The sequence below is a fragment of the Melospiza melodia genome, chromosome 3 (assembly GCF_035770615.1).
Source record: "Melospiza melodia melodia isolate bMelMel2 chromosome 3, bMelMel2.pri, whole genome shotgun sequence".
NCBI lineage: Eukaryota > Metazoa > Chordata > Aves > Passeriformes > Passerellidae > Melospiza > Melospiza melodia.
Window position 1 is genome coordinate 33,397,385 of NC_086196.1, and position 25,162 is coordinate 33,422,546.

Sequence of the window (25,162 nt, forward strand, 5' to 3'; positions counted from 1 at the left end):
ACATTCACCTCTGTTTTTCCTCTATTCTTCTAGTCCAAGTTTCCCTCCACTGAATTAAAAACCTGGGGAGGCTTTTCTAATTGAAGCGTTCTGATTTTGACTGAAAGATGTTAAATCCATATAAAGACACGTAGCAGCGGCACAGCCCACCTAAAAGTGGACACAGTATCTTAAGAATTAAATTGTAGTGATGGGACAGCATAAAATATTCACTGTTCCTTGGGCAAGGTGGGACAGAGTGTCTTTCAGCTTATTCCAGTGGGGGATGGAATAAATCCCAGAAGAGGAGCAGTTGGCAGAATAATGAACTGCCTTTGGACATCTTTAAACCTTTTTCTTTACTTTATTGCTTGAATCAACATACAAAGTATTTGTTGCCACAGTAATGCTATTTTTCCTGATATTTAGGCCCTATCCGCACATTCTTTCTACACCAGCAGCTCAAACAATGTCTGCCTATGCCGGCCAAGCGCAGTATTCGGGAATGCAGCAGCCCGCGGTGTACACGGCCTACTCACAGACAGGACAGCCCTACAGCCTGCCCACCTACGGTATTCGACCACTTCTTATTCACCTTGCCTACTAATAAAAGCAGTGCCGACTGCAATGCCAGTTTTGCTTTCTCTTTTTTTGTTTTCCCAACCGTAACAAAAATATTTTAAAGAATCAGTTGAAAATTAATTTCTTACACAGATTTGGGTGTAATGTTGCCAGGCATCAAGACGGAAAGTGGGCTCTCGCAGACCCAATCTCCTCTGCAGAGCGGGTGCCTCAGTTACAGCCCAGGGTTTTCCACCCCACAGCCAGGCCAAACACCCTACTCCTACCAGATGCCAGGTGAGTAGCCACCTCTAAAATTTAAAGCTAACTATTCCTTCCCAGTGCTAATCGGCATCTGTGTTGTCATTTTGATCATCTGTTACTTCAGATCGGGGCATGGAATGCAGTCCCTACTCGAGCCTTCTTTTGGATTTTTCAATGGAGTGAAATGCACTAATTTTTTTAGTGGCAGGACTGGAAGCACTTTTTATATTTACTAATCTATAAAAATCTCTTCTCCTTGTTTTTTTATGTTCCTGAGTATAATTTGATGCATGATGTTCCTGACATAATTTGATACTTGTTTCTCCTTGGATTAACATAATTTTTTAGAATTTCTCCTTAATTGATATTTATTCTTTCATTTGCTATTCAGTTAATAATTCATTGATTACCCTCTGGTCACTGATAACCTATTTTATTTGAATCATTTTTAAACTTCTTATACAATGGGTAATCTTCTTCATATTACAAACTGCAATATGAATCATCTGATTTATGTTAAAAACAAGGACATGCCTCATTACAGATTGATTAAAAACGCCCGGATATAGTCTTTTGAAAAGGTTCTGGTTTTGCAAACATAGCACTAAAGTATTAGAAATGAAGGCAAAAGAGAAAAACGGTATTTGAGGAGAGGTGAGAATGCAATAAACTGAAAATTGGTGAGGTGACTTACTGCTGATACCTTTCTTGCATGGTGTGGAGAGGAACATACATATGCCTGTGTGTGTGAAAGTAGTATTTAATTTCTTTTGAACTTTCATTACAATGCTTTATACTTCTAGTGGAAAATACAAGTGGCTTTTTTGTTCTGTTTAATCTATATCTTAACATGGAATATTCTAATTAGAGTTTTATTGTGATTCACAAACAAGTCCTCAGAGTTAATTATATTTCTTAATTTTAGGTTCTAGTTTCACACCATCGTCCACTATTTATTCAAACAATTCTGTTTCAAATTCTACAAACTTCAGTAGTTCACAACAGGTATGAATATAACCATTTTTATTTTGCCAGTTACAAAATTACTTCTATAACTCCAGAGATAGCATGTTACTTTAATTTAGATCTGTTATGTTCAATGAGACTCACTGTGATTTAATGCTATTTTCTGTGGAAAATGATCAAACTCTTACTGGAAGCCTAGTTACATATTTTAGCACTTAAATATTTCAGCAGCTTCCCTGTAGTCTTTTAGTAAATATCTTTAAATTAAAAGACACTAAATATTTTTGAATTAAAAAAAAATGCTAAATGAAGCCTTCAAAACACTAGCAAAAGTCACATGACTGTACGCTTAGAAATATTTAATGGGAAAGAATTCACTCATTACTGTACTTAATGGAGTGCTCTGCTGCATCTGCTGTTTCAGGATTATTCTTCATACACAGCTTTTGGCCAAAATCAGTATGCACAGTATTACTCAGCATCAACATATGGTGCATATATGACCTCAAACAACACGGCTGATGGCACTTCATCATCATCAACTTACCAATTACAGGACTCTCTCCCTGGCTTGACTAGTCAACCAGGTACAGATCTACATTCAGGTGAAAACAGTTTTTTTTGTGTTTTATTTGCTGTTTGTATAAAGATTTCCATATTCAGCTTGCATGGATATTGATATTTATGTTCACGCCTTTCAGAAAACTTTGTCATGTAAACCACCCAAAATAAGCTATTTTACTGGTTAGTTAGGAAACCTGTCCAGTTTGTTTGCTAATTAAAGAAAGCTTTTTGCAGACTGAGATGGTTGTCTGTATCACTGGTAGTAGAACAGTGCTGTTTCCACCTACACATTCTGAATTATTGCTGGGAAGAATTTAAAGCAAGATACCATTTTTCACTTAAAAGCGCATGTGTTCAAATTTGTACAAGGCATGCTTGCTAATTCACTAATTTAAATAACCAAGAATAAAGAAATTAGTTATTAGCACTACAAAGAAAAATTGCATTGGAATAGTTGAATTTGCAAGGAGAGCATTATCTGGAGACATGAGGCGGCTCCCTTTGCCTGCCCAGCCCTGCCCTCTTGTGCACAGCCACCACAGCACAGTAGCCTGCTGCTTGCATTCCTAGGGCATCCCTGGAGGGTAGTGGCAGTTTTTAGTTTTTCTTCAGCACTCTCAGTGCAGTCTCTTTCAAGGGCACCAGCTTCACTCATGCAGTGTGGGCAGTGTCTGCCATTTCTAAAAAGTCTAAGAAACTGGCTTTTGGATTAGGCTCTGAATAGGGGAGGAATTTGTGCTTTAGACACAAAATCACCTTATTGCATAGATCTTCCTAACAACTTATTGAAAAATACAGTAGAAAGACTAATGTATTATTGTAATGAATTTTTACAAAGGAAAGGTAACACTGCATAGAAAAGTATAAGCAAGGGCTCACACATAATATGAATTGCTTAAATTTGCTAAAAATACTGGAATTTTAACTAAATTAGTTGAAAGTTTTCCTATCAGATGTTTTCCTCAGGCTGATTTTTAAGATGTAACAGTGCATATGTTTGTCGGTGTATGTTTGGGGTGGGATATGGATATGGATATGGATATGGATATGGATATGGATATGGTATGGAAGTCTTGGAGATACATATTCCCATGAGTTTTGATGAAAAGTGCAATGTTATTCAATAGTTTCAGAATGCAAATCTAGGAAGAACCTAAAGGTAATGTGAAATCAAGTGAAATTTCAACAGGTGGAGGATATCTATAATAGACACAAATCATATGCAAAGAAATTTTAGAAGAATATGGAGTGTACTCACAAGTTACATGTATGATGACTGTGTATGTCCTATGCACTTTCACTTGCTGCTTTGTTATTCCTTCATATTCTTTTTTGAGAAAAATCAGATAGTTTCCCATGTTGTTTCTCCCCTAGGTATCTGTTTCCTAGAAATGCTGTGTAAATGTATCATGTATTTTTATGAGTACCATTAGTATTAAATAGAATTGGCAAAAAAAAAGGAATCTTAAATAGTTTGTACGTGTTGGAAAAGTATTGAAGGCTTCACATCTGTGAAACAGTAAGGGTTTTCTTGGTTGTGGATTGTTTAAGCATATGAACTTGTTCTCTTGTTAAGTAGGTTGAGCATCTGAGTTTAACAAATCCACCCCCATCTGCTCCTTATTTCTGTGAAGGGTTGCAACAATCATGTGTCCCTCTGCTGAGAGTGAAACACCCACTTTGTGAATGCATGACATGCCTGTGCCCTTCTGTGTCACAGTAAAAATAAATTTCCATCGGTGAGGGGCAGTGTCTGGGAGATAATTTCAGATATCATAGATCATACTGCAGTTCTTTAGCACTCACCGTGTCCACTTGCTGTCAAACAAGTCCTTAAGACTTACTCCAACAAAAACCTGAGACTAAACACAGCAAGGCACTTAAGTCTTCTGGCATCTCTACTCGTTGTTAATTCAAATATCTAATCAAAACCTCTAGTACTATCTGCACATACAGGATTTCTCATTTGCATAATAAATCCCCATCGGATCAAGAGTTAATACCAGCTACGATTTTATTTATTGACTGTGTAAAGAAAATGAGATGAAAATTGAAATAAACTTTACTCTTTCTGCTATTCATGACAAGCAATAACACACTGCAGAAAAAATGAAAAAGCAGGCCTGTAATGTTGGACCTGTCTTCTGGCTGCTCCGTCTAGTAAGGATATGTAACAAAAGTCAATCCATAAGGAAAGTATGAAGGGGCTCAGAAATTCATCCATTCCACATTTGTGTAATGCTCAGCTCCTTAAACCAGGGACTTCTCTTCTGAGCTTGCATTGAGCCTGCCTTATATTAAGATTTTTCAAAATGCACTCATTACCACAGAGTATTTGTGAGATAAATAGGTGTCCCCCAGGGCACTTCATCTCAAACAAGGATAGGGATAGCTCAGATGGGCTGGGAGGTGAGGTCTCAGGACATAAGTACACTTGAGTGTATTTGATGAATACATGAGTACATTTAATCTTGGGCAAATAAAACTCTAGCAGATAATATAGACCTGGATAAAAGCTTCCTGTGAAGGGACCTTGCTATCCTATATCCAGGGTCAGGGGAGGCAAATCTCCACAGGATATTAGCTTCCATTCCATTACTGGGATGCAGCAAATCTTAATTTGGTACCCACATGGAAGTCACCCTTCACAGCTTCTCTGGGAGACAGCATTAGGTTTTTATTCAGACTGCACACACTCTTTTTTTCCTTCTTAAGTCATAGAACCATGTTTTAACAAGGAGGAGGGGATGTTCACATCATTGAACTGGAGGTGGGAAACAATGTCTAGATATGAAAGACCACCTCCATTTGTAATGTGTAATTCCCTTTGTAACTTGGTGCTGTAATTCCCTGTCCTCTAATGGGAGCTGTTGCAAGGTCTCCACAGCATGAAAAGCTTCATATTGGACAAGTGTATTGGATGTGTAAGAACATCTGTGATAAAGAGGTCATTCAATATTCTGGTTTTAACATTTTCCTCCTGTTCTCTTGGATCACTGGCACTGCTCACAGTCCCAGTGGGAAGAGGCTATGAGGTATATTTATTAGGCATGTGTTGAATATTGAGAAAGCTAAAAAATTTCAAGCATTGTAATGAAAATTTCTGTCTATCATAAGCTGCAGTAGGAGCTCTTCATGATGCTAATGTTTTCAATACTCTTTGGTACCAGAATTCTCACATTCTTTTATGTTACAGAGCTGAAGTTTTAATAAGTTTTCATTTTGTCAGCATTGACCTCATTTCTAAAGCAAAGGGAGGATAAGAAAAGTGCAGTTTCTCCTTTAGACTGCTGTAGGTAAAAAGCAAATCAAGCAATTAAGCCTACAGTTGTTTAAAAAAACAAGCACCACTGACTTCTGCAGTTCTAAAATAGATGCATACCTTGCATTCAAGTAAGAGACAGCTGCTCATTCTGATTTAGAGATTAGTGTAATGAAATAAAGTTGGCTTTAAATATCTAGATTTTACAAGGAACAGCGATTAGTTACAGTACTGATTAATAGATAATTATGCAATCCTGTACAGCATTGTCCCAAGCAGAAGCCTAGAGCAACTGGTAATGGCTAATGCTAAATGAAAATTTGATTTATTTACTTCAGTTGTTGGGTAATTTCAGAGAAGATTTAGAAGAGGAGGGTTTTTTTATATTTTATTTTTGGTAGATTAGAATAAACACAGTCATTGAGAACAGATGTTTGAATACATTACTGTGGAAATGAGTCTTGATTTTTTTGTAATGTGTTGAAGTGTTATAAATAAGAAGATTTTTGTGGTAAGAATGTAAACATTCATCTTCACTTTCTTAGCTTTTGCTTTTTCTTCCTGGGGGTTTGGTTTTGTACATTTTTTCCAAGCGATCAGAAAAACCTAGGAAACTATTTTTGCACAGAGCTCTTGCACACTCAGAACTTATTTTGGAGCCATTGTAGGTTTTTGCTGCACAGGGATTCTGATTTGGATGCTTCTTGTACATTTGTAATTACCCAAGTACATTTTGCTGTTCTTATGGGGAAGAGCCAAGATAATGTGATCCTTATTGATTGCTTCACTGCCTGCTGTGACCTTGCTGACATCAACACCATGCCAGGAATAGAAATGAGTAGTCAACAAGAACTGTCTACTCTCCCCATTCTTTAGGGATTTCTGCCTGTGTGTCTTGTCCTTTCTCTGCATATCTCTATGAAAAGTCATTTAACCTCTTTTACTAATGCTCAGCCCCCTTCACTGTCATGGTGACCCTCACCTGGACTAACTCCAGTTTTACAATATCACTCTTCTACTTGGGGACCCAAAATTGCACATTTTTCCAGATGTAGTCTTGCAAGTTCAGAAGAGAGATGAAAAATCAGTCTCCTTCACCTGCTGGACACTCGGTGATGCTCTTTAGTAAAAATGAAAAAAAAAAAATTAGATTAACTCAAAAACAGATGCATCATAGATGAATTTTGGGAAATATTTGTACCAAGTGTTAATTTATTCTGCAGAGTTGCCATCATGAGCACTTTTAACAAATATTACCTGTGGCCCAGGAATGCTCAATTACAGGCAGCTCAAGGATGCTCTTGAATCAAAATCTGTACTAAATGTCAGATCAAAGCTGTACTCTTTCCTCCTCTTCTGGAGAAAAATCAAATCATTATTAATAGGATAAATTAAGAAGGAGGTTTTTTTGTCATTTAGCACTTGGGAACCTAGCCAAACTGCATTTACTGCTAGAAGTTTTGAAAGCTGAAGATGCTAAGCTTCATTAAATGAGTTATTCAGGGATGGACTTGATTGTGGTTAAGATGAGCTATGCCATACCAGGCCAAAGGCCCTCCCAGCACATCTCTGTGACAGCCCACAGTGCCTCATGCTTAGAGCAAGACAATCAGAACACAGCAAGTCATACTTCATGCTCTTTCAGGTACTAACTGGAATATTGCATTTAATATTATGACTTTCCTCTGACAATTTATGGGCTGAGGTACGGTGAAGGAAAAAAGTGAACTTTACTAACAAGCAAGTGACATGGAAGGAGGACGTGAAACTGGAGGCTGCCTGGCTGTTCTGGATCATGGATTAGTGCCAAAGTGTGTTCTGGTAAAAGTAAAGCAGGACTTGGAAATAAGTCTAGCTGAACTGAAAACATGGGAAATTAACTGCTTTAATTAAAAAGCATTTCATGTTTTGAGAAACCATTAGTATGACTTCTAAAATACTGCTGTCTTGGATATATTGATATTTTGCCTAGGCTCATGTATTTGTGTATATGCACATGTGTATGTGTCATTTTAATTTTTGTCTTGTTCTGCTGAGGTTTTATAGTGTTTTGTTGGTAATTCCAAAAGTGTGTGTGTGGCATCTACTGATCCCATCTACATAAGACAAGCCCCATTATCATTCTTTTTATACAATGTTTTTACATGTCTCTTGTCATTGGCATACAGACATGTTGAACTTTGAGTGAAAAAAGTTGATTATTTAAAAATCCAGCACTAATTTTGGCATGAATGGTTACCTCTACAGGAGAGTTTGACACAGTGCAGAGCCCCTCCACGCCAATCAAAGATCTTGATGAGAGAACATGTAGGAGTTCTGGGTCAAAGTCTCGGGGTAGAGGGCGGAAGAATAATCCATCACCCCCTCCGGACAGTGACTTGGAGGTATGTCTGTGGTAACTGATGAATGTTAATGTGGAAGTTTCTTCTGATGAAGTGTAAATTCTGAATGCTGCAGCTGTGAAAATAGCTTAAAGCATTTTAAAGACATTATGGACTCAGTCTTGCTAACTGAATGTAACAGAGAGTAGTAGCTGCTTTAATCTGCATGCACAGTGAGACTTTACTGTTCTGCATTACATATCTGTCACTTTCTTGTGCAACAGAACCACAAGCCGGTACTCAAAAGTGTCACATTTTCTTTTAGTTTTTGAAACGGGAAATCTCAACTGTATCTCTCCGCTTAATTACATGTATTTATGGACACAATGGAATATCCAGCATCACCTGGCCATAGCCATTGAAATACTTAGGCACCAGTTTGTGCTTGTGTTTGTAAGTTCTGTCAGCAGATCTCAGTGAGGCAGCTTACCTCAGTGAAGTTATGGCTGTGCCTTGCAGTGGCAGGAGCAGCAGGAGGAAGCAGAGTGCCTGTGTGTGTGTGTGACACTGCAGCTGTGGCACCAGGGGCCCCAGGCTGTGCTGCCTGCCAGGGCTCTGTGTCCCCTGCTGCCACCAGAGCAGCCCTGGCCTGCCCCACTGCCCTGCCCTCGCTGACCAGCCCTGCACACAGCACAAGACAAAATTGTTGCTGGGACTTGGCTGACCAAGGGCCTCTCCCAGGGTAGCAGGGTGGGCTGCAGGGTTGGGAACTGAGTGTAAATGCTGTTGCTTTTCTGCAGAAACTTACTTTTTTTTTTTTTTTTTTTTTTTTTTTTTTTTTTTTTTTTTTTTTGCTCTTCAGAGGATTTGATTTTTCCAGTGAAAACACTAACTTCTTACATTTCAGGGTAAAATTGTATGAGTGAAACTGAGTTAAAATAATCTGGTTTATCCTTCAATATTATTTAAATTCTATATGGCAGTGGCAAATAGCACTTTTACCCAAGATTTTAGTTACACAGTAGAAATAAGAAGAATCTTGAATCAGTAAGACTTGCAGAGAAATATCTGAAAGTTCTGTTTATCCATAGCAATTATGTTTGACCCCCAATCACATTTCTCAAATCTGTATTACAGAGCTTTTGTGAAAAGCTTTTTAGAGAACAAATAAGACATAGTTGAAGAGTTAAAAAATTACTGCCTTTTGACTTCTTACAATGCATGATACACTGTTATTGCTGATTTTCAGAGACAACCTGCTCAGTTAATAAGTACTTAGTTCAACTTCTAGACTCAGTTGACTTTTAGTCTCCCTGGGTGGTGTGGTGGTGGGACTGTGATGTTATTTGTTCAATAATATTTTCCTCTATTCTGCTTTCAGCGTGTATTTGTTTGGGATTTGGATGAAACAATCATAGTTTTTCATTCGCTGCTTACAGGATCCTATGCACAGAAGTATGGCAAGGTATGTGAGCTGTGAATTTTGTGGCAATTCACTGCAGCTATCTGGCCTGACTATGTACATGTTTTTCACCTCTGTGTTCTTTATGGGTGAAGTTAGAGGTAAAGTGTACAGTAAACCCCATTTTCAGAGGGTTAATGTGAAGAAGTCTAGGAAAGGAATGAGACACAGCCCCTAAGTGCAATACATGAGGCAGGGCTGAAGCAGATGCTGCAAATAAGAGGAGAATTTATAGAGGAACAAGGATGAGATTCCTGACATGTGCTGGAAGAGACATTTCAGGGAGATAATAGATGAAGTGCACAAATGGAAAAAACTGACAATATCTGGAACAGTAGAGGAAGAAAGAATAAACTGGGCTGGTGGGTGAATTTACCAGGAAATTTATGAATAGGATGAGTAAGAGTCTGACTTACTTCAATGCCAGCTGCAGATGTTTTTCTTTGACTCCCCACCTTTTTCACTGAATTTTTGGTTCCCTTGGCTGCTTCTGGGGTGAGTAATGCTGGGGAGTGAAACCCTCTCCCAGGTAGTTTTAAGCATCCTCTCCCCTCCAATGAGTCCAAAAGGAGTTCATGTCACAGAGCAGTGAGTGGGAGAGCAGGAAGAAGAGTGAGGGAGGCGAGGAGAGGCAGTGGCAGACTGCAGGAGCTCTGGAGCTGGTGCTGGGAGTCCAGGGAATGGCTGCTTGGACAAGGTGAGAAGGGTCTGGTGTGTAGCAACAGGAGCAGACTAATGGGAGAGGTAGAGCTAAGGGCCTGGATAAAACAAAAAAAATTAAAAAAAAATGTGGAAGGAGGAATGGACAGAGGGGATGTCAGTATGTACATATATTGTTTTTTCTGTGCTGTGCTGTTCAAGTGAAATTAATGCAAAGGTATTTCTTTTTAAGAACAAAATCATGTTGTCTCAGATGTGGGGCTTGTTTAGCATGTTTTCAGCATCTTTATTCCATCCAGAATCAGATGTTTGAGAAAAGAATGTGAGAAACAGTACATTACAGAAAGGCTTTTCACAACCCCCTCCCCGACTAGTGGGTTAGAAACGTCCAAAGCCAGAACCTGTTCATTATAACCAGAAAGGGGCCAGTCTTCCATGCAATCAACCTTTTTTGGTTATTAAAAAAGAAAGTTAACAGGAAAAGCCACAGGCCAAGTGCAAAATCTGAATTTCTGGAATGCTAAGATAATGATAGGTACTCATGTCTTATAAAAGTCAGCCTTCCTTGCTTTGCAGCTTCCCAGTGCCAGATCTGTGCACTTTTCAGTACTCTGTCAAAAAATCCTCTTCTGCTCTTTTTCAGACATTGTAACAACAGTGACTTTGTCAGAACCATTTCCAATTAGTAGTTATCAAAACAAGAGAGAAACCTAGCTGAACATGAACTTTTGTATCACTTTGAGAGTAGCCCATAGACTATCACAGGACTAGCTAAATTGTCACAGTGATGAAGTTTTTTTTCAGATAAAGTTATTCCTTTCAGTCTTTTTTGATTGTGCCCTTTGGATGTTTCTGTAATCAACTGTAACACATAGTTTTAAAAATCAGAGCACATTTTGTAGTTCACAAAACATCTGTGGATAACTTTGGAAACTGTCTTGGAAACAGCAACAGAAATGTAATTTCTCTGGGTAAATTAGCAATGGCATACTAACAGATAGTAGTACTGACAGCAGATAAAGTCTTATATAAACCAAAAGCGTCTCAAGGCTTAGTGAAATTAATGTAGTTATACTGCTGAGATCAACATCAGTAAACAAATGTCAAATGCCATGGATGGCAATGAAGCAAAGGGTGCAGAATTACAGAATTCTTAAGTAAAATCCTCTTTTTCTTTTTCTCTCTTTCTCTTTTTTTTTTCTGATACTGATAGGTGACATCCACTCAAGTAGGTTATTTCCAGACCCTATAAAATGAAAATAGTAGACTTTTTCCTTCCTCCAGTGACTGCCATTGCCATATTTACATAGAACTTTTGTGATGAGTTATTACCAGTGCAAGTCAAATATAAATATTGTTGACTGCAAGGGAGCTAGAGCAGTAGGAAAGGGAATACAGGAAGAGTTTATAATGGATAGGCTTTAGCTTTTGCATGTCCTTGTAGAGTTGCCTAAATTTAAGGTGGGATGTGTCTCAGCCTAAGTGCCTAAGAGGTTAGAAATGGGAGAAGTGAAAGATCTCACAGAAAGACTTCACTAAGCTCTGGTACATGACATTTTTAGCACACATAGTCCTTATCTTTTCTGCATATGATTTCCATCTGTATACAAGGTCTTAATCCAGACTGAAGATGGGATTGTTTTGAGAATTGGGTTGCTATGAGAGTAAATGCCCCAAGAATTGTGAGGTTTCAGCAGAAGTCTTGTTATCACATAAGTATTTCGAAATTTTTTAGGGAACAGTTTGTCTTGGAAAGGTGGTATAAAATTGTTGCCCAGCAATGAAAAAAGAAACAGGGTAGTGTAAAATGGTGAAGATAGTAAATTATTTAACTGTGATGATTTGTTGTCTGATTTTAAAAAGTAAAGGAATCTAAAGTCACGCAGATGCTCAGCTGTGAATAGCATTTTCTTCCACATATATTTCATGAGCCCATTTTGTATAAAATAGTCAAGGTACTCACAAAAAAAGAGAAACTACACCAAAAAAAACCTGGCAGGACAAGCCAAATTTTCCCCTTCTCCCATTTTTATTTTTTTACATGAGAATAATGTGTCGTTAAAGCAGACATTGCTTTAAGGAAAGGCAACTTCTTATATCAAGTGTTCCACCTCATCCTTGGAAGGAGTGAGATGCTGAGTTTAGAGCTAGTGGGCATACACAAACAGGCAAGGATCTTCGCCTTCAGTTCTTTCTCATGTACTCATTGACATAAAAACTTTCATTCCTTGTTTTCACCAGCTTATTCCTGGTTTTTTGAGTACTGGGTGAAAAAAAAAATCAGGAATTAGTCTTTTAATCTCTCTGTTTTGCTGCAGTTCAGGCTGCACAAGGATGCAGTGAGAGGAGGTGCAGCATATTATGGCCCGGCATAGGGATCCACATGTAAGTGCAGAAGCACTTGAGAACTGCAGTTGTACCTGGAAATAAACACTTTCAAAAGATTTCTACAGTTTAACTAGTGGTTGGAGTAGAAGAGAAAAAGGCAAGTCATACCAGCATCTCCTTAGGCAAGGAGGGCTTTCATTGGCAGAGATTATTTGGAAGGCCTGGATCCAGTAGGCAAGTTTCAGGTTGTGTATTTGTCAAGAGAATAGCAGATTTCTGACTTATGCCTAAGGATTTATGAAGCTGAGAATGGACACTCTACTTAGTATATACTTGTTCAGCACTTTGCATGGAATGGTGTCAAAAATTTCTAGGATAATTATTTTATGTCAAAATTTTATAATAACCATGTTAAAACAGAATTAGTGATTTGCTGAAGGATGCTACTGTAAGCATCTCTTTAAAAATGGGACAAATTGCTGCTGCTTATCTGAGTGCCTGTAGAGTATTGCTTTAAACTCAACTGAAATGGGAGAGATTTGTCCAGAATTTGGCCAAAGTATCACTTCTGCATTTAAAATATAGAGCTTTTCCAGGAGAAATTCCACGCCTTGCTGTTGTCTACCTGTGGCTGTTTCTCTCTGGCTTTTGGTATATTGGTTATTCTACTGGGCTAACATAGAAAGAGAATAAAAACTACACTACACCTGTGTTAGGTTTCAGGAAAGCTGTGCTGCCTTCCAGCAGTAAGAGATCACCTCTCACTTTTCCATTCATTTGCTCATCTGCATTGTACTTCATTAAATCAGTATACTTCTATTTTTAATTACTTACTGCAGTAGCAAATTGTGAACATTGGCATTGGAGCTGTTACATTATGACTTGTGTGGATGATGATGGTTTTTGCAGCTGAGCACCAGTTGACAGATAAGGTTTTCTACAATGCTGAGCTCTTAAGTGAGCATTTATGGATGTGACAGGACATCTGTTAGGAGATGTCATCATCTCTTAAAAGTTTATGAGGTACATTCTTATTCCCTGTGAACAGTATGTATTCTTTGCTCCATCACATTCCAGTTATTCTTGCTGATTGAAGGATGATTAAGCTGGACTTTTTCTAGCTCCAAGCATTTATATTTTATTCATTTCTCCCAGGTCAGTCCAGAGGGCAAGGATTCCCAGATTAATGCTGTGACTCAAAGTGCAACTGTTTAGAAGAAGAATAAAATTACTTTGTGAGCTTAGAAGATGGAGAATGTGATTTCCAAGTGCAAAAATCAAAACAAATCCACACTTCATGATCATATTTGGCCATTTTTTTGTAACATTGCAAATGACAGAAAGTTGTCAGGGAAGCCTCATTAACCTTGTGCACTTCTCTGGAAAGGGCTCAGAAGCTTTTTACTGCTACTGTCTGCTTGTCTGCTCATTAAACACAAAAGCTTTGTCACCATTAACATCCATAATGGCATTCCCAAATTCACTCCTAAATATTATCTTGTCCACTTGTATTAATAGTGTATCTCTCATCACCTCCAGTTATCCTCTCCATTCACTCCCTCCTTGTCTGAGACCTCTGAGTTGATTTTCCTACTGCCTTCTAGAGAGCATGGAACAGAAACTCCCTATGGAGTACGTGAGTTTTCCTTCATCAGCCGCCAGCTACGCTTACCAAGAAGAGATGTGTTCTCTTCCTCCATCCCCACCCACATGAATTTCTCCTGGGACAAGTGTCCCATATGAGAGAGTGAGGGCTGAACTTAGATCTAAGAACCTACATAACATAGAGAAGTCTCTTTAAGCTAAAATATTGGTACTTAATGCTAGCGTTTCCACTTTTTCCCAAGGTCAATTTTGTTTTAAGTCTGTGCAGGACAGCATCCATTGAAAATAACTTCTTAAAATTTTGCTTGTTTTCTTGCTTATTTTTAAGGCTTCATGCATGCAAATTCCTGTCACAGTGAATCTGCCTAGCAGTCTGTTTATGTCTTCATTTTCCAAGGTTTTATTAAAGTCACTTTGGTGTTTGCAGATTTTTTCCTAAGAAATGAAATTATTTTAAACATGTGCTGAAACCTGACATTCCAAAACAGTATTAAATACATCTCTTCCACTAATGGACACTGAGCTTTTGGGGCTTTATTCCAGTTACTCTCCACTTGATCAAAACATTTAAGTATTGGTCCTCCCAGGACCAATTTTTATCTAGTCTCCCAGGAGGCATTCCAATGGATGGACCAGTCTGGTACAGAAGTCCACAGACAGACAGTCTGGCTCCAGTTTAGTGCCTTCCTCTTAACATAACTAAAGTAATTTGTATTTAGGTGTATAAAAGTTTTGTAGCTGGTCTTGATTCTTCTGCACACTAATGATATCTGGCTAACATCATACCTCTGTGGGCCAAAGAGTTGTTCTTTGTTCTGTGAATTATCTGGCGAAAACTTCCAGATTTTTTATTAATCTTTTTTTCCTCTATTGTGTGTGCTTGTGCAGAATAGCACAAAATACAATTTTGATGGAAATTCAGTCTGCCTCTTACTAAGTTTTTTAGTTTGCTGTGCTAAGTTCTGTACCAACTGCAAGTTTCTTGTTTTCTTTTCAACACACGGTCCTTTGTGCCACTTGAATCAGTCTGTAACTTCTGTTTCGGGCTGAAAGACAGTAAAATGGTGATTGTCATGTTCCTCCATATTGTGCAAACGGTATAAAGCCACACGACCCTTAAAAATCTGCTTTCTTGTCTGTTTTTTTTATGTGAAGGAAAGAACCTGGCAAGAGCTGGATGGAACATAATTTTTAATTCTTGTTAAACAGTTGCAGTGCAAAATTTTGGCCAATTTATTAAGGGAAGAATTTTTCATATCTTGAGAATTCAATTCCAGCAATTCTCCCTAGAAGAAGTTGTACAGGGACATCCCAGACTGATTTTATGCTAAGCTGAAATGAATTCCCTTTGCTTTGCTTTATTTTATTTTACATACCATACCTAGCAAATAGCCTTCTCATGCCTTTGTCAAAACAGGAATGTCGGAAATATAATTTTAATAGTAATAGTCAGGCATAACTGGTTACAAAAGTTCTATTAATAAGAAAATCATAAGAGCTTTGTCATATTTACATTTTTCAACTATACCAGGCAAGGCAGGAAATTGTCATACATAGTTGGTAGTTTCTGTAAAAAGAAATTGAATTATAACAGAAAACGTTATAGGAAATTTCTGCATTCAAGTCTGCTTCTGCCCAGGAAGGGGTAAAAAAGAGGCTGAAAATTAAATGTCTGAGATTCCAGCTTTGGAAGCACTCCAGTGAATAACTTATATAAATAATAATGAGTTTCCACCTGTGCATAAAATTCTGCACATGCTTTAGTGTTCGTGGGATTGAAGTAAAAAAGTGTATTGCAAATACTCTCTGCTATGTTGTATCTAGAGAGAAAAGATTTCTATTTACAATGCACAGAAAATGCAAATGAAAGAGACAAACACGTGTTTATATGTGATGACATTTTGATAAAAGTGTTATGGCTTGATGAGGAATCTCGTGAGTCCTGGGTATTTTAGTGATTTGTGTTGTCAGTGCCTAACATGAGTTTTGCTAATCTGTTAATGGTGTTCCTTAATCATCCTCTTGGAAATCTGACCTTTGCACTTGGTGCTGCCTTCAGCCAATGTGACTTTCAAATCCATTTATCATTACTACAGAAGACAGAATGGATAAAATTCTGTTCTTGCATTTGTTTTTGGCTTCTGAAAAGTACTCTAGATACGTTCAAGGATCTACATAAAAATATTTCCTTTCACTGCCAGAGAATTGGGTATAGCATTGGATCGTTACAACTTTTTGAACATTATTCTCCCCTTCAAGTATGCCTTTTCCATGAGAAAGAGTCAAAGTATGTCAGTGTTTCAGATTTTACCATTAGTTATTAAGTGCTTGAATGCAGAATCAATCTTTTATTCCGTCATTGCAAAGCCCTGGAGTAGTGAGTGTCTGATCCTGGTTGGGAAGCCTTTCATCCTTATGCTAACAAATGATCATTTGAGGTTTTGTGAGATTTTGTTGCGACATGCTGGTAAATATTTAGACTTTAAATCTCAAAGTATTTAAGAAGAGATTCTGAAAATTTGTTTATGTCAGTCAGAGATTAAATCATGAAATATTTTTTTCATATTTTGATGAGAAGAGGACCGCATGTGTTTTAAAAGTCCACTGCAGTTGTGTTAAGCATTAAGAAGTTAATGGCACCCCACAAGCTCAGGCAGATGATTAGGGCAACAATCAAACTAATTACTAGGTGTCAGCAAAGCACCAGGACCATTGCTCTAAACCAACTGTAAGGTAACACAAATCTGCTTTACCTCTCTCCTAGCAAACCTAGAAAATTTGAATTCATTACCTTGCCTTAGCTGTATGCTTAACGCTCTCAGACAGTGTTATTGCAGATCAGGAGATTTGTGGTGTCTTGCTGAGGCAGAGCAATTTGAGAGTGTGAAAGACGACCTACAAACAAATGCAACAATTTGAATTAATCTTATCCAGGGACAGTGTTTCTGTGTTTCACCAGCAATGAAGGGATCTGTAGCAAACAACAAACTTATATATGCTTTTCCCAGAAAAATATGTTCCTGCATACATGTTTTATGAAAAGTGCCATCCCTATTTCCAGTATTCTTTATACTCGTTTATGTTTATATTTATGTGTAAGTTTATGGCCACCAGATGTCTTCCTGTCAGTTCAGCCAGTTTGCAAATTGCTCAGCTTTAAAAAATTTGATTTTTCAACATCCACAGCTCTCTGAATTTTCTCAAAAACAGAGGTTTAGCAGTGTCTTATTGCAGCATTATATTAAAATAGCTTATTACTGAAAGGATTTCAGGGAAATTTCTAACAGTGTTAATTTTTCAAAACACTTTATATACATAATTTTTTAAAGTAATTCTTATATAAGTTAGAAGTATGTTATAGCTGATCTTGTTTTTTGTTTTTTAAGGATCCACCCATGGCAGTGACCCTTGGACTACGAATGGAAGAAATGATTTTTAATCTTGCTGACACACATTTATTTTTTAATGATTTAGAGGTAAGAATCAAAGGAATGCTAGCACCGGTATTCCTGATTTTTAACTTAGTGGCTTTGTTGTGCATTAGTGTTTATTATGTGTGATATTTCTGCCTGTGTAGTTTTTGGGTTTGTCATACTCTGATCAGAGAGAGGTTATCCAGTGGCACTGACTTCTGGTGCCACCAGAGTCCTTCTGTGAAACTCAGTGAGAGAGAATCTGCAAAGTACCCATTCCTTTCTTTGTCTGTCTTTTTTGGTTTCCATGTGTGTAAAGCTGTCTGCTGTCATCTCCAGGATGGCAACATGTATGCCTCACGTTCTTCTCTTGAAGTTCTCCATGTTCATTTGCTTTCCATGGGTGCCCTCATCTGACCAGAAGAGATGTTCTTCTCTTAGGCAGCCTTTTGGCTACAGGCCTGTGTTACTTGTTGAAATGTAGAATATTCTTCATTTACCTCAAAGAAAGCAGCATCAGAGAGCTGGGACTGTGATAGATGTTCTGATCAGTGATTTCTCTTCCCAAGGTAACAAGGCAATCAATGTATTGTCACAATCTACCCAGGGAATATAATTTGGCAATTGGTCAGAAGGAGACCTAGGAAGTGCCCTCTGGCAGGTGGGCAGCTCACCTGTCAAAGGACATGGATGGACTCTCACAGGGACAGTGGTCAGGGAGCAGGCTTGTAGCTGAGCTTCACAGGCTTCTTATTTCACTCTTAAGAGCCCAGATCTATTAACATAGACAGTGAGAGCCTACAACCATGTGTGTCAAGGCATGGGGTGAAAAACAGTTTTCAAATTAACCCAGGGGATTTTCAGACCTTCTGCTGGTCTAAAATGGTTGTTTTCAAACTGAGAGTAGATCCCAGACTTCCTTCCATGGACAGATACTTGCCATGAGGGGGAGCTGGAAGACTTCAAGGTTTTATTTTGAATCCCAGAAGTCTCTGGTGACTGAATAGACAAAATAAAGATAAGTGAAATTTTTCCATCCACTGGGATGTAAATTTTGTCTTTTGTCCCTTCATCAAGTAGGTAGTAAGAAAACCAGAAGGTACCAGTTTGTGGTTGTCTTCATCATCCCCTGCAGATCTCATTTATTCTTAGCTCTTTTTAAGTCAAGAAACTGGAATCTACTTCACTCCACACCTGACCTGCACTTCATCCTTGCAGCAGCAGAAACCAAAGCAAGTAAAGCCCTGGACATGCCTTTCTCAGTGTGTGCTTTATTGCAGTTATCGAGGCATCTCTTGACAATGCAAGTACGTTCAGTGAATGTCTCCTCCTGGTGCCCTGTACCAGGGAGAGATTCCAAATAAATTTTTCAAAACATTTCTTAAATTTCTTTTTAGCAGACCTTTGCCCCTGCATGTTCAGAGTTTATGTGGCATGAACGAAGTTTAAGCCATTCTGTAGAATCTGTTCTTCAATGTTGTGCTGAGTTCAAGCAGAAGAGTTCAGCAAAATGGAGCTTTGCCCTCCTTCCAGACTTCTTTATTCTTACTTATGGCCACTGAAACTTCATTCCTTTCTCTCATTATTTATTTTGTCTGTAGATTCATAAGTTCAGCTTTCATAGGCGGATCATTACCCTTTGGCTAATCTTCATAGGATGGTTTTAATACCCCTGTCCAAAAACTCATATGCCAGCTCATTCCAGAGCTTGAACAGTTCCCAGCTTTAGATGAATTAAAAAAATAGTACTTGGGAACTGTCTCAGAGAGTCTCATAAATCAATCCGTTTGATTTGATTAAAAGCAATTTATATATATATTTAATAATCTCAATTTCTACAAGAAATTTTGTACTTTATGGCTCAGAATTCATCTTGGCCTCAAAACCAACTCTCTTACAAATTACCAAAATTCCAAAGTTCATGTGCTGAAATGAGTTGTACGCATACATTTCTCTGTGTGTGAGAAGACCAGGAATTTTCTATCTTCTTAGCAAAAAGGATAAAGTGCCCAAGCATGTAGAGGCAGCCTTTATTATGCTGATGGATAAACATGTCTCTTTAAATCTGTTTGCCGAGCACATGGCCATTACTGAATATTAAAGTGCATCTGCATGAAAGTGTAATGAATTCTGAGAATTCCCAGAGTCTGACTTGGTTCTCTCCCTCATCTCCCCTCCTCTCCCCATCTCTCTTTCTCTGTCTTCCTCTCTCTGTCCTCCCCCAGGGGAGCAGAATTGAGTGCTGGGCTGCTGATGATCATGGCCATCAAGCCACGAGACCTTCAGTTCTCACTGGAGGAAATGAGACAGGCCTTTATTTCCTAGGCAGACAGATTGCACGTCCGTTCATCTTGTCACTTTTTCAGTGGTGAGCCCTCAGGTCCCACGCCTTCTGTCTTGCTTTCACCTTCAGCCCACAGTTAACCTCGTGGCTCTGGACGTGACAACTGTGAAGTACTACTGAACCTGTGTACCTGTAATATTTACTCCAGTCCCTACATCTCTAAACTTTCTTTTTTTCCTGTCTTTCTTGCTTACAAACACTGCATGGCAGGTTCTAGGAATAATAACCAAGTTATTGAAGTTATCACATACGAAAAGAAAGTTTTCCTTCCTCTATGCAAATCCGTGTCGCTGCAGCGACTGCTGATGCAGGAATTCCGATCTGCTGAGACACTCCCTGCTGACCCAGTAACCCATGTTCTAATCAGCCAAGCTGCACTTTTATTTCAGGCTAGGCTCTTCTCCAGCTACTGCATTCTCAGGGTATAAATTTTAGTTAGCTTGAGAAGTTTCACTCGGGATGGCAGTTGGTGTTTTGCCATGAAAATAGGAGTTTGGTGTTCCAGAAAGTTCACGTGCTTAAACAACGCTTGGGGATGGGACTCAGATTTATAATAATGGCCAAACTAAGACATTCTCTTTTCAGCCAGGTAAGGAATAAAATTGAGGTTTTCTTCATATCTCAGTATTAATTCTAAGACAGCATTTAGAAATGTATAATAGGTAAATATATACTAGGTAAGGCGTATTATGCACACCAAAAAAACAATTTCTCCAAATTGCAAGTAGTAATTCAGACATGAATCTTCCAATTATTCCTCTCCACTCTCAGGTCAATGAATAGAAAGAGTATTCATTTCAAACAAACTGAATTATATTTCAATTTTTATCATTATCCTATCATACTTTAAAGGAGATTTTGTCCTTTTTTTTTTCTCGCTAGAAATAGAAATTAGAAATTAAAAATAAGATTTAGGTAACTCTCAGAATTTGGGAGGCAGGTAAGACTAGTTTTAAGAGAGACTGAAGCATATATATTAAAAGGGCTTTTCGGTATAGCCTAAGAAAGCATAGTGCAGTTTTGTGTTCAGCCTGGTAAGTCAGTGCTTTTACTGGATAATGAAGTAACTGTCTGGTCCAAGATGATAAGTTTTATGGATGATGTATTTATTCTTTACTCTTAAATTTTCAGGCTCTAAAAATTGCTGCAAAGAATTGGCCGCATTCAGATATAATTTTAATTAGTATTGCTTCAAACAAAAGCTAGATACTATACTTAGATTTCTTTCCTGCATTTGCTCTAACAGGAAATGTATTTTTCTGTTTCTTAGTTCTGACATTGCACTGACAGCCACTGTGACTTGAGCTTAACCAGTACTGTAGCTGATGTGAAAATTATTTTACCTTAATATTTAAGTTGACAAAGAGCTTGCTTTCTTTCCCATAACTCTTTAGTGTCATTTAAAGGCAAACTCAGATGTAGTGCTGTGCCACCAGTTTCCTGTTTCTTTTGAGAAAAGTAGAAAACTATCTCAAATCTGCTCAAACGATCTGCTTTTTTTTTGTTTTAATAGCAAGGTTTTTCCACACAATGTAAGTGAATTTGTAAAAGGTAAACATTTTAGTTGAAGTAGATAAGTAAACAAGAAAACAAAGTAAAAAAAAAAAAAAGAGTGATGGGCACATGAGCTTGTTTGATGGTCAGAAAATGTATATTGTCAGCGTGTACAGAGGAGATGACCCATAGATCCAGAGGAGAAAAGGAAGGGGGATAAAGAGGAAGTTGGAGAATGCTGTTGGGTTTGATCTCCTATATAACTTTATGTTAACTCCTATATTAACAACCTTCTTGCAGAGACAAGGGGATGAGTAATCAGAAAACTGCATGGTCCCCTCATCCTCTTTCCAGAGTCAGTCACAGAACCACAATGAACCAACTGTGAGACAAAAAAAAATTAAACAGCTGAGCCTTTGCCGCCCACTCATATTTAACTTAATAATGAAATTATCAGCAGAACATTTACCTAGAATTTTCAAGGCTGGAACAATGTAGCTGAAAGGCTTAACAAAACCTAAACATCAGCAGACACTCCTGATCCATCAAGGCTTTTGTATGCCTTTCATTTAATTAGTATACCTTCATATCCACAAGATTTTAAACTTTTAATACTTTTACAAGTTCCAAGGAAATCTGTGAATGTGATTAGGAAGCCAGATATTGCCCAGATGTTGCAAAATACAGAGTCAGAATTTTTCCCATAGGCTTTTTTTCTGATTTTTGAGTTCCTATCCTACACTGGGTGAAGCATAGTTCCATTTTTTTCCTGGAGTATAAATGATGAATAAAGATAAAGAAATTATTCTTTTATTTCAGCTGCCACATTCCCTTTATTTTCTCTCTTCATCTGCTATTTACATCCAAAAATAGCTTCTTAAAAATATTCTACAGCTCAAGATAATCTCCTCAGACTGACTTAAAACAATTTATTTCTCCAGTGAGGGAAAGAATGCTTCATTCCTGTTCCTTGAGCTCAGCTCTATTATCCTATCTTAATGGAATAAGCCACATAAGGAGAGCTTGGTAACTCTTTCTTTTAGCTTTGGCCCAATATTTTAGATTATGATTGCTTGTATGATGCAATGAAATTATGTATTTGAAAATTGTATTATAGGTATTTGTTTCATACATAATTGCCTCTTGAAACAGCCTAGTTCATGCGAGTGGAAGTCTCTTAAGCTTTTGCTCATTGCAAAGCAAACAAAGTAGAAAGATGAAATGATAATTCCCTAAATTCACACTCCAGGAACTTGTGTCTTATACATTTGGAAATCATTCCTCTGTTCAGATTTATCCTTTATCTGTACAATTTACCACTGTAACGAGGCAAAGACTGGAAACCTAGAAGGACATACCCATGCATGTCACAGAGAGCCTGAATTAAGGGCTGACTTAAATGGGCACTGAATTTCAGGTGTGTCTTTGGGTTAAGATGTTAGTTCCAGCAACTATTGAAAGCAATTATATAATGCATGATAGCTTACCTTATATATGTACTTTTTATCACCACAGTTTCTTATCTTTATGCTCTAACCACTGTGCAGATAAGGAGATTTGATAGCTGCCCAATTATGAGGCTGTCTTGGAGGGGAATTCATATTTCCAATGTCCCTCAGTTCCCTCAAATTCTTTCCATCCCTTCCAAAGCCAGGAAATAATCAAGTTCTGTAGGATTGCTGATTATATGTGATTTTCCAGCCAAAGGCACTCACATAAATTAAAATAAGAACCTGATAAGTGTCCAAACTACTTAACATAAGTTTTACTCCTGTTGAGGTTCACCATCAATTGCTTTGAGGAAGTGGGAAAATAAGGTTTATGTGATTTTCAAGTATTGGTATACTAGGAAGGCTGTAAATGAGACTTATAATTTTGGTGGCTTTACAATTCAGACAATTTTACTCCTAAAAATCACCCCAAAATTGCATATTGTTTTTTTTAAAGGTCTGTTTAGTGATTCATACTGTGTAGAAGTTGAAGAAGTTTAAAAGTGAAGGCAGTAGGAAACTGTGGGTGTGCACAGGCTGCCACCTCCTGGTGCAGCCAGTGCCTGCGCTGCTCGTTTCTTCTGTACTGAGCCTGCGGTGAGCACAGAGTGGTTCGGGTTGGAAAATACCTCTAATATCCCCTCGTCCAACCATTAGCCCAGCCCACCGTGCTCGCCACTAAACCGTGTCCCCAAGTGCCACATCCACACAACTTTTAGACACTTCCAGGAAGGGTGATTGCACTCTCTCATAAGATGGATTTGTCATTTGGGTTTGCTTTCTTTCTAACAGGAATGCGATCAAGTTCATATAGATGATGTTTCTTCAGATGATAATGGACAAGATCTAAGGTAAGATACAGAAATATTTTTTTATTATCTTTTTTAAAGATGAAATAATTTGAGCATTTACAGGAATACATTGTATTTATTTTTACTGTATTTTGGGTGTTTGCAGTACCTACAGTTTTGCAACTGATGGCTTCCATGCAGCTGCAAGTAGTGCAAACCTTTGTCTGCCAACAGGTGTAAGAGGAGGGGTTGACTGGATGAGGAAGCTGGCTTTCCGTTACAGAAGAGTAAAAGAGTTGTATAATACTTACAAGAACAACATAGGAGGTGAGTTCAATTAGCAAAACCAGCTTTGAATGCTGATCAGTCTAAGCTGCATGGTGATGAGCTGCACCCAGGGAAGGAGCCTGGGAAGCCACAAAGGGAATGGAGAGTGATATGACTGAACCAATGGCTGTTGAAAGCTACTGACTGTAAAGGCAAATCCACATGCTCTTCTGCAGGCCAAATGCAGTTGGGGAAACAAAGCAAGCTCCCAATTAGCTTCCACAGAGCCCATTTCCCTCCCTCAGAGCCAGCTGATTTGTTGAACCACTTAGACTACTTCAGATTTGCTGTTGTTCTAAGAAAGATATTGTATAGTTTCACAGCACAAATTGGTTGTGGATGGCCATTTCCATCCTACATTTTCATGATCTGGTTGGTAACAACACTGTTGCCTAAACTTTCTGCTGGGTACCTGCTAGTCTGTTTTCACCAGTGGATGCAAGAGAATTCTATCACTGCCATGCCAATAGCCCCTTTTGTTGACTCTGGAGCTTATGCAATTTTGTCTCCAATCAGTCCAAATCTCATTTGGGACAAGAACTTTGCTGTTACTGTTTTAATTCATGGACTCACATATGTCTGCACCAGTAAATTGTAGGCAATCAGGCAGCAGAGCCAAAAGAATCTGTCCTGGATAGTCCTGTGTGCCTTGCAGAGACAGCCAACCTTCTTCTGGGGAGGGAAATGTGCCAGCTGACCCCCTCAACAATAGACTGTGGGAACAGAGAATACTTGAAAGTCTTCAATAATTGAAACAGTCACGTATTTTCACTCTCAGAAGTTTGGTCTTTCCTCACCACAGGGTGAAGCAATAGGACCAAAGTGTGGTAGTAGAGGGCTGATTTTCACTTGCCCTACTTTGCCTTTCATTGGTGTTGTGAATAGAGTTGTTACATATTAATAATTCTTGAAACAGTGTTAACCAAAAGTTTACTGGGTTTTCTTTTATCTCCTGATGCATCTAAGATTCTGAAGCTGCTGCATTTCATAAAACCTTTAACAGTGATTAGAGAACAAGTCCAAGAGCATAGCACAGGGAAACACACTGAGAGGAACAAAACATTGCAAATAGAGTGCAGAAATGTAGTGCACTGGATTAAGGTTTTTATTGTCTCCCACATATCCTGCATCTGAAATATAAGCCATCCTTAATGGGCAGGTTTCTTCAGTCATCCTCCACATCTTAGCCTTTTTAATGATTTTTCTAGCTTATCTGTATTTGTTTATTTCAAAAGAGCTGCTAGAAATTATCAGAAGGCAAGATCAATCCATATATTTTTAGATTATTTCACTTCTGATTTTTGAAGACAGTCATCATCACTTGCAGGGTG

General features: G+C 38.2%; 1 protein-coding gene across 11 annotated transcripts in view; it reads left to right on the top strand.

The window, feature by feature from the left end:
* The window catches only part of EYA4 (EYA transcriptional coactivator and phosphatase 4), a 140,678-nt gene that overhangs the window by 108,846 nt on the left and 6,670 nt on the right, over positions 1–25,162 (top strand). For 8 of the 11 annotated variants that reach the window (XM_063151211.1, XM_063151215.1, XM_063151214.1 and 5 more), the window contains 9 exons: positions 409–551; positions 694–837; positions 1,730–1,809; positions 2,195–2,375; positions 7,844–7,980; positions 9,299–9,382; positions 17,359–17,448; positions 23,506–23,564; positions 23,671–23,831. In XM_063151211.1, the coding sequence (XP_063007281.1) occupies positions 409–551; positions 694–837; positions 1,730–1,809; positions 2,195–2,375; positions 7,844–7,980; positions 9,299–9,382; positions 17,359–17,448; positions 23,506–23,564; positions 23,671–23,831 (1,079 nt within the window). The remainder of the gene's footprint in view (positions 1–408; positions 552–693; positions 838–1,729; positions 1,810–2,194; positions 2,376–7,843; positions 7,981–9,298; positions 9,383–17,358; positions 17,449–23,505; positions 23,565–23,670; positions 23,832–25,162) is intronic. The other 3 variants (XM_063151219.1, XM_063151216.1, XM_063151217.1) reach the window with 2 other exon arrangements.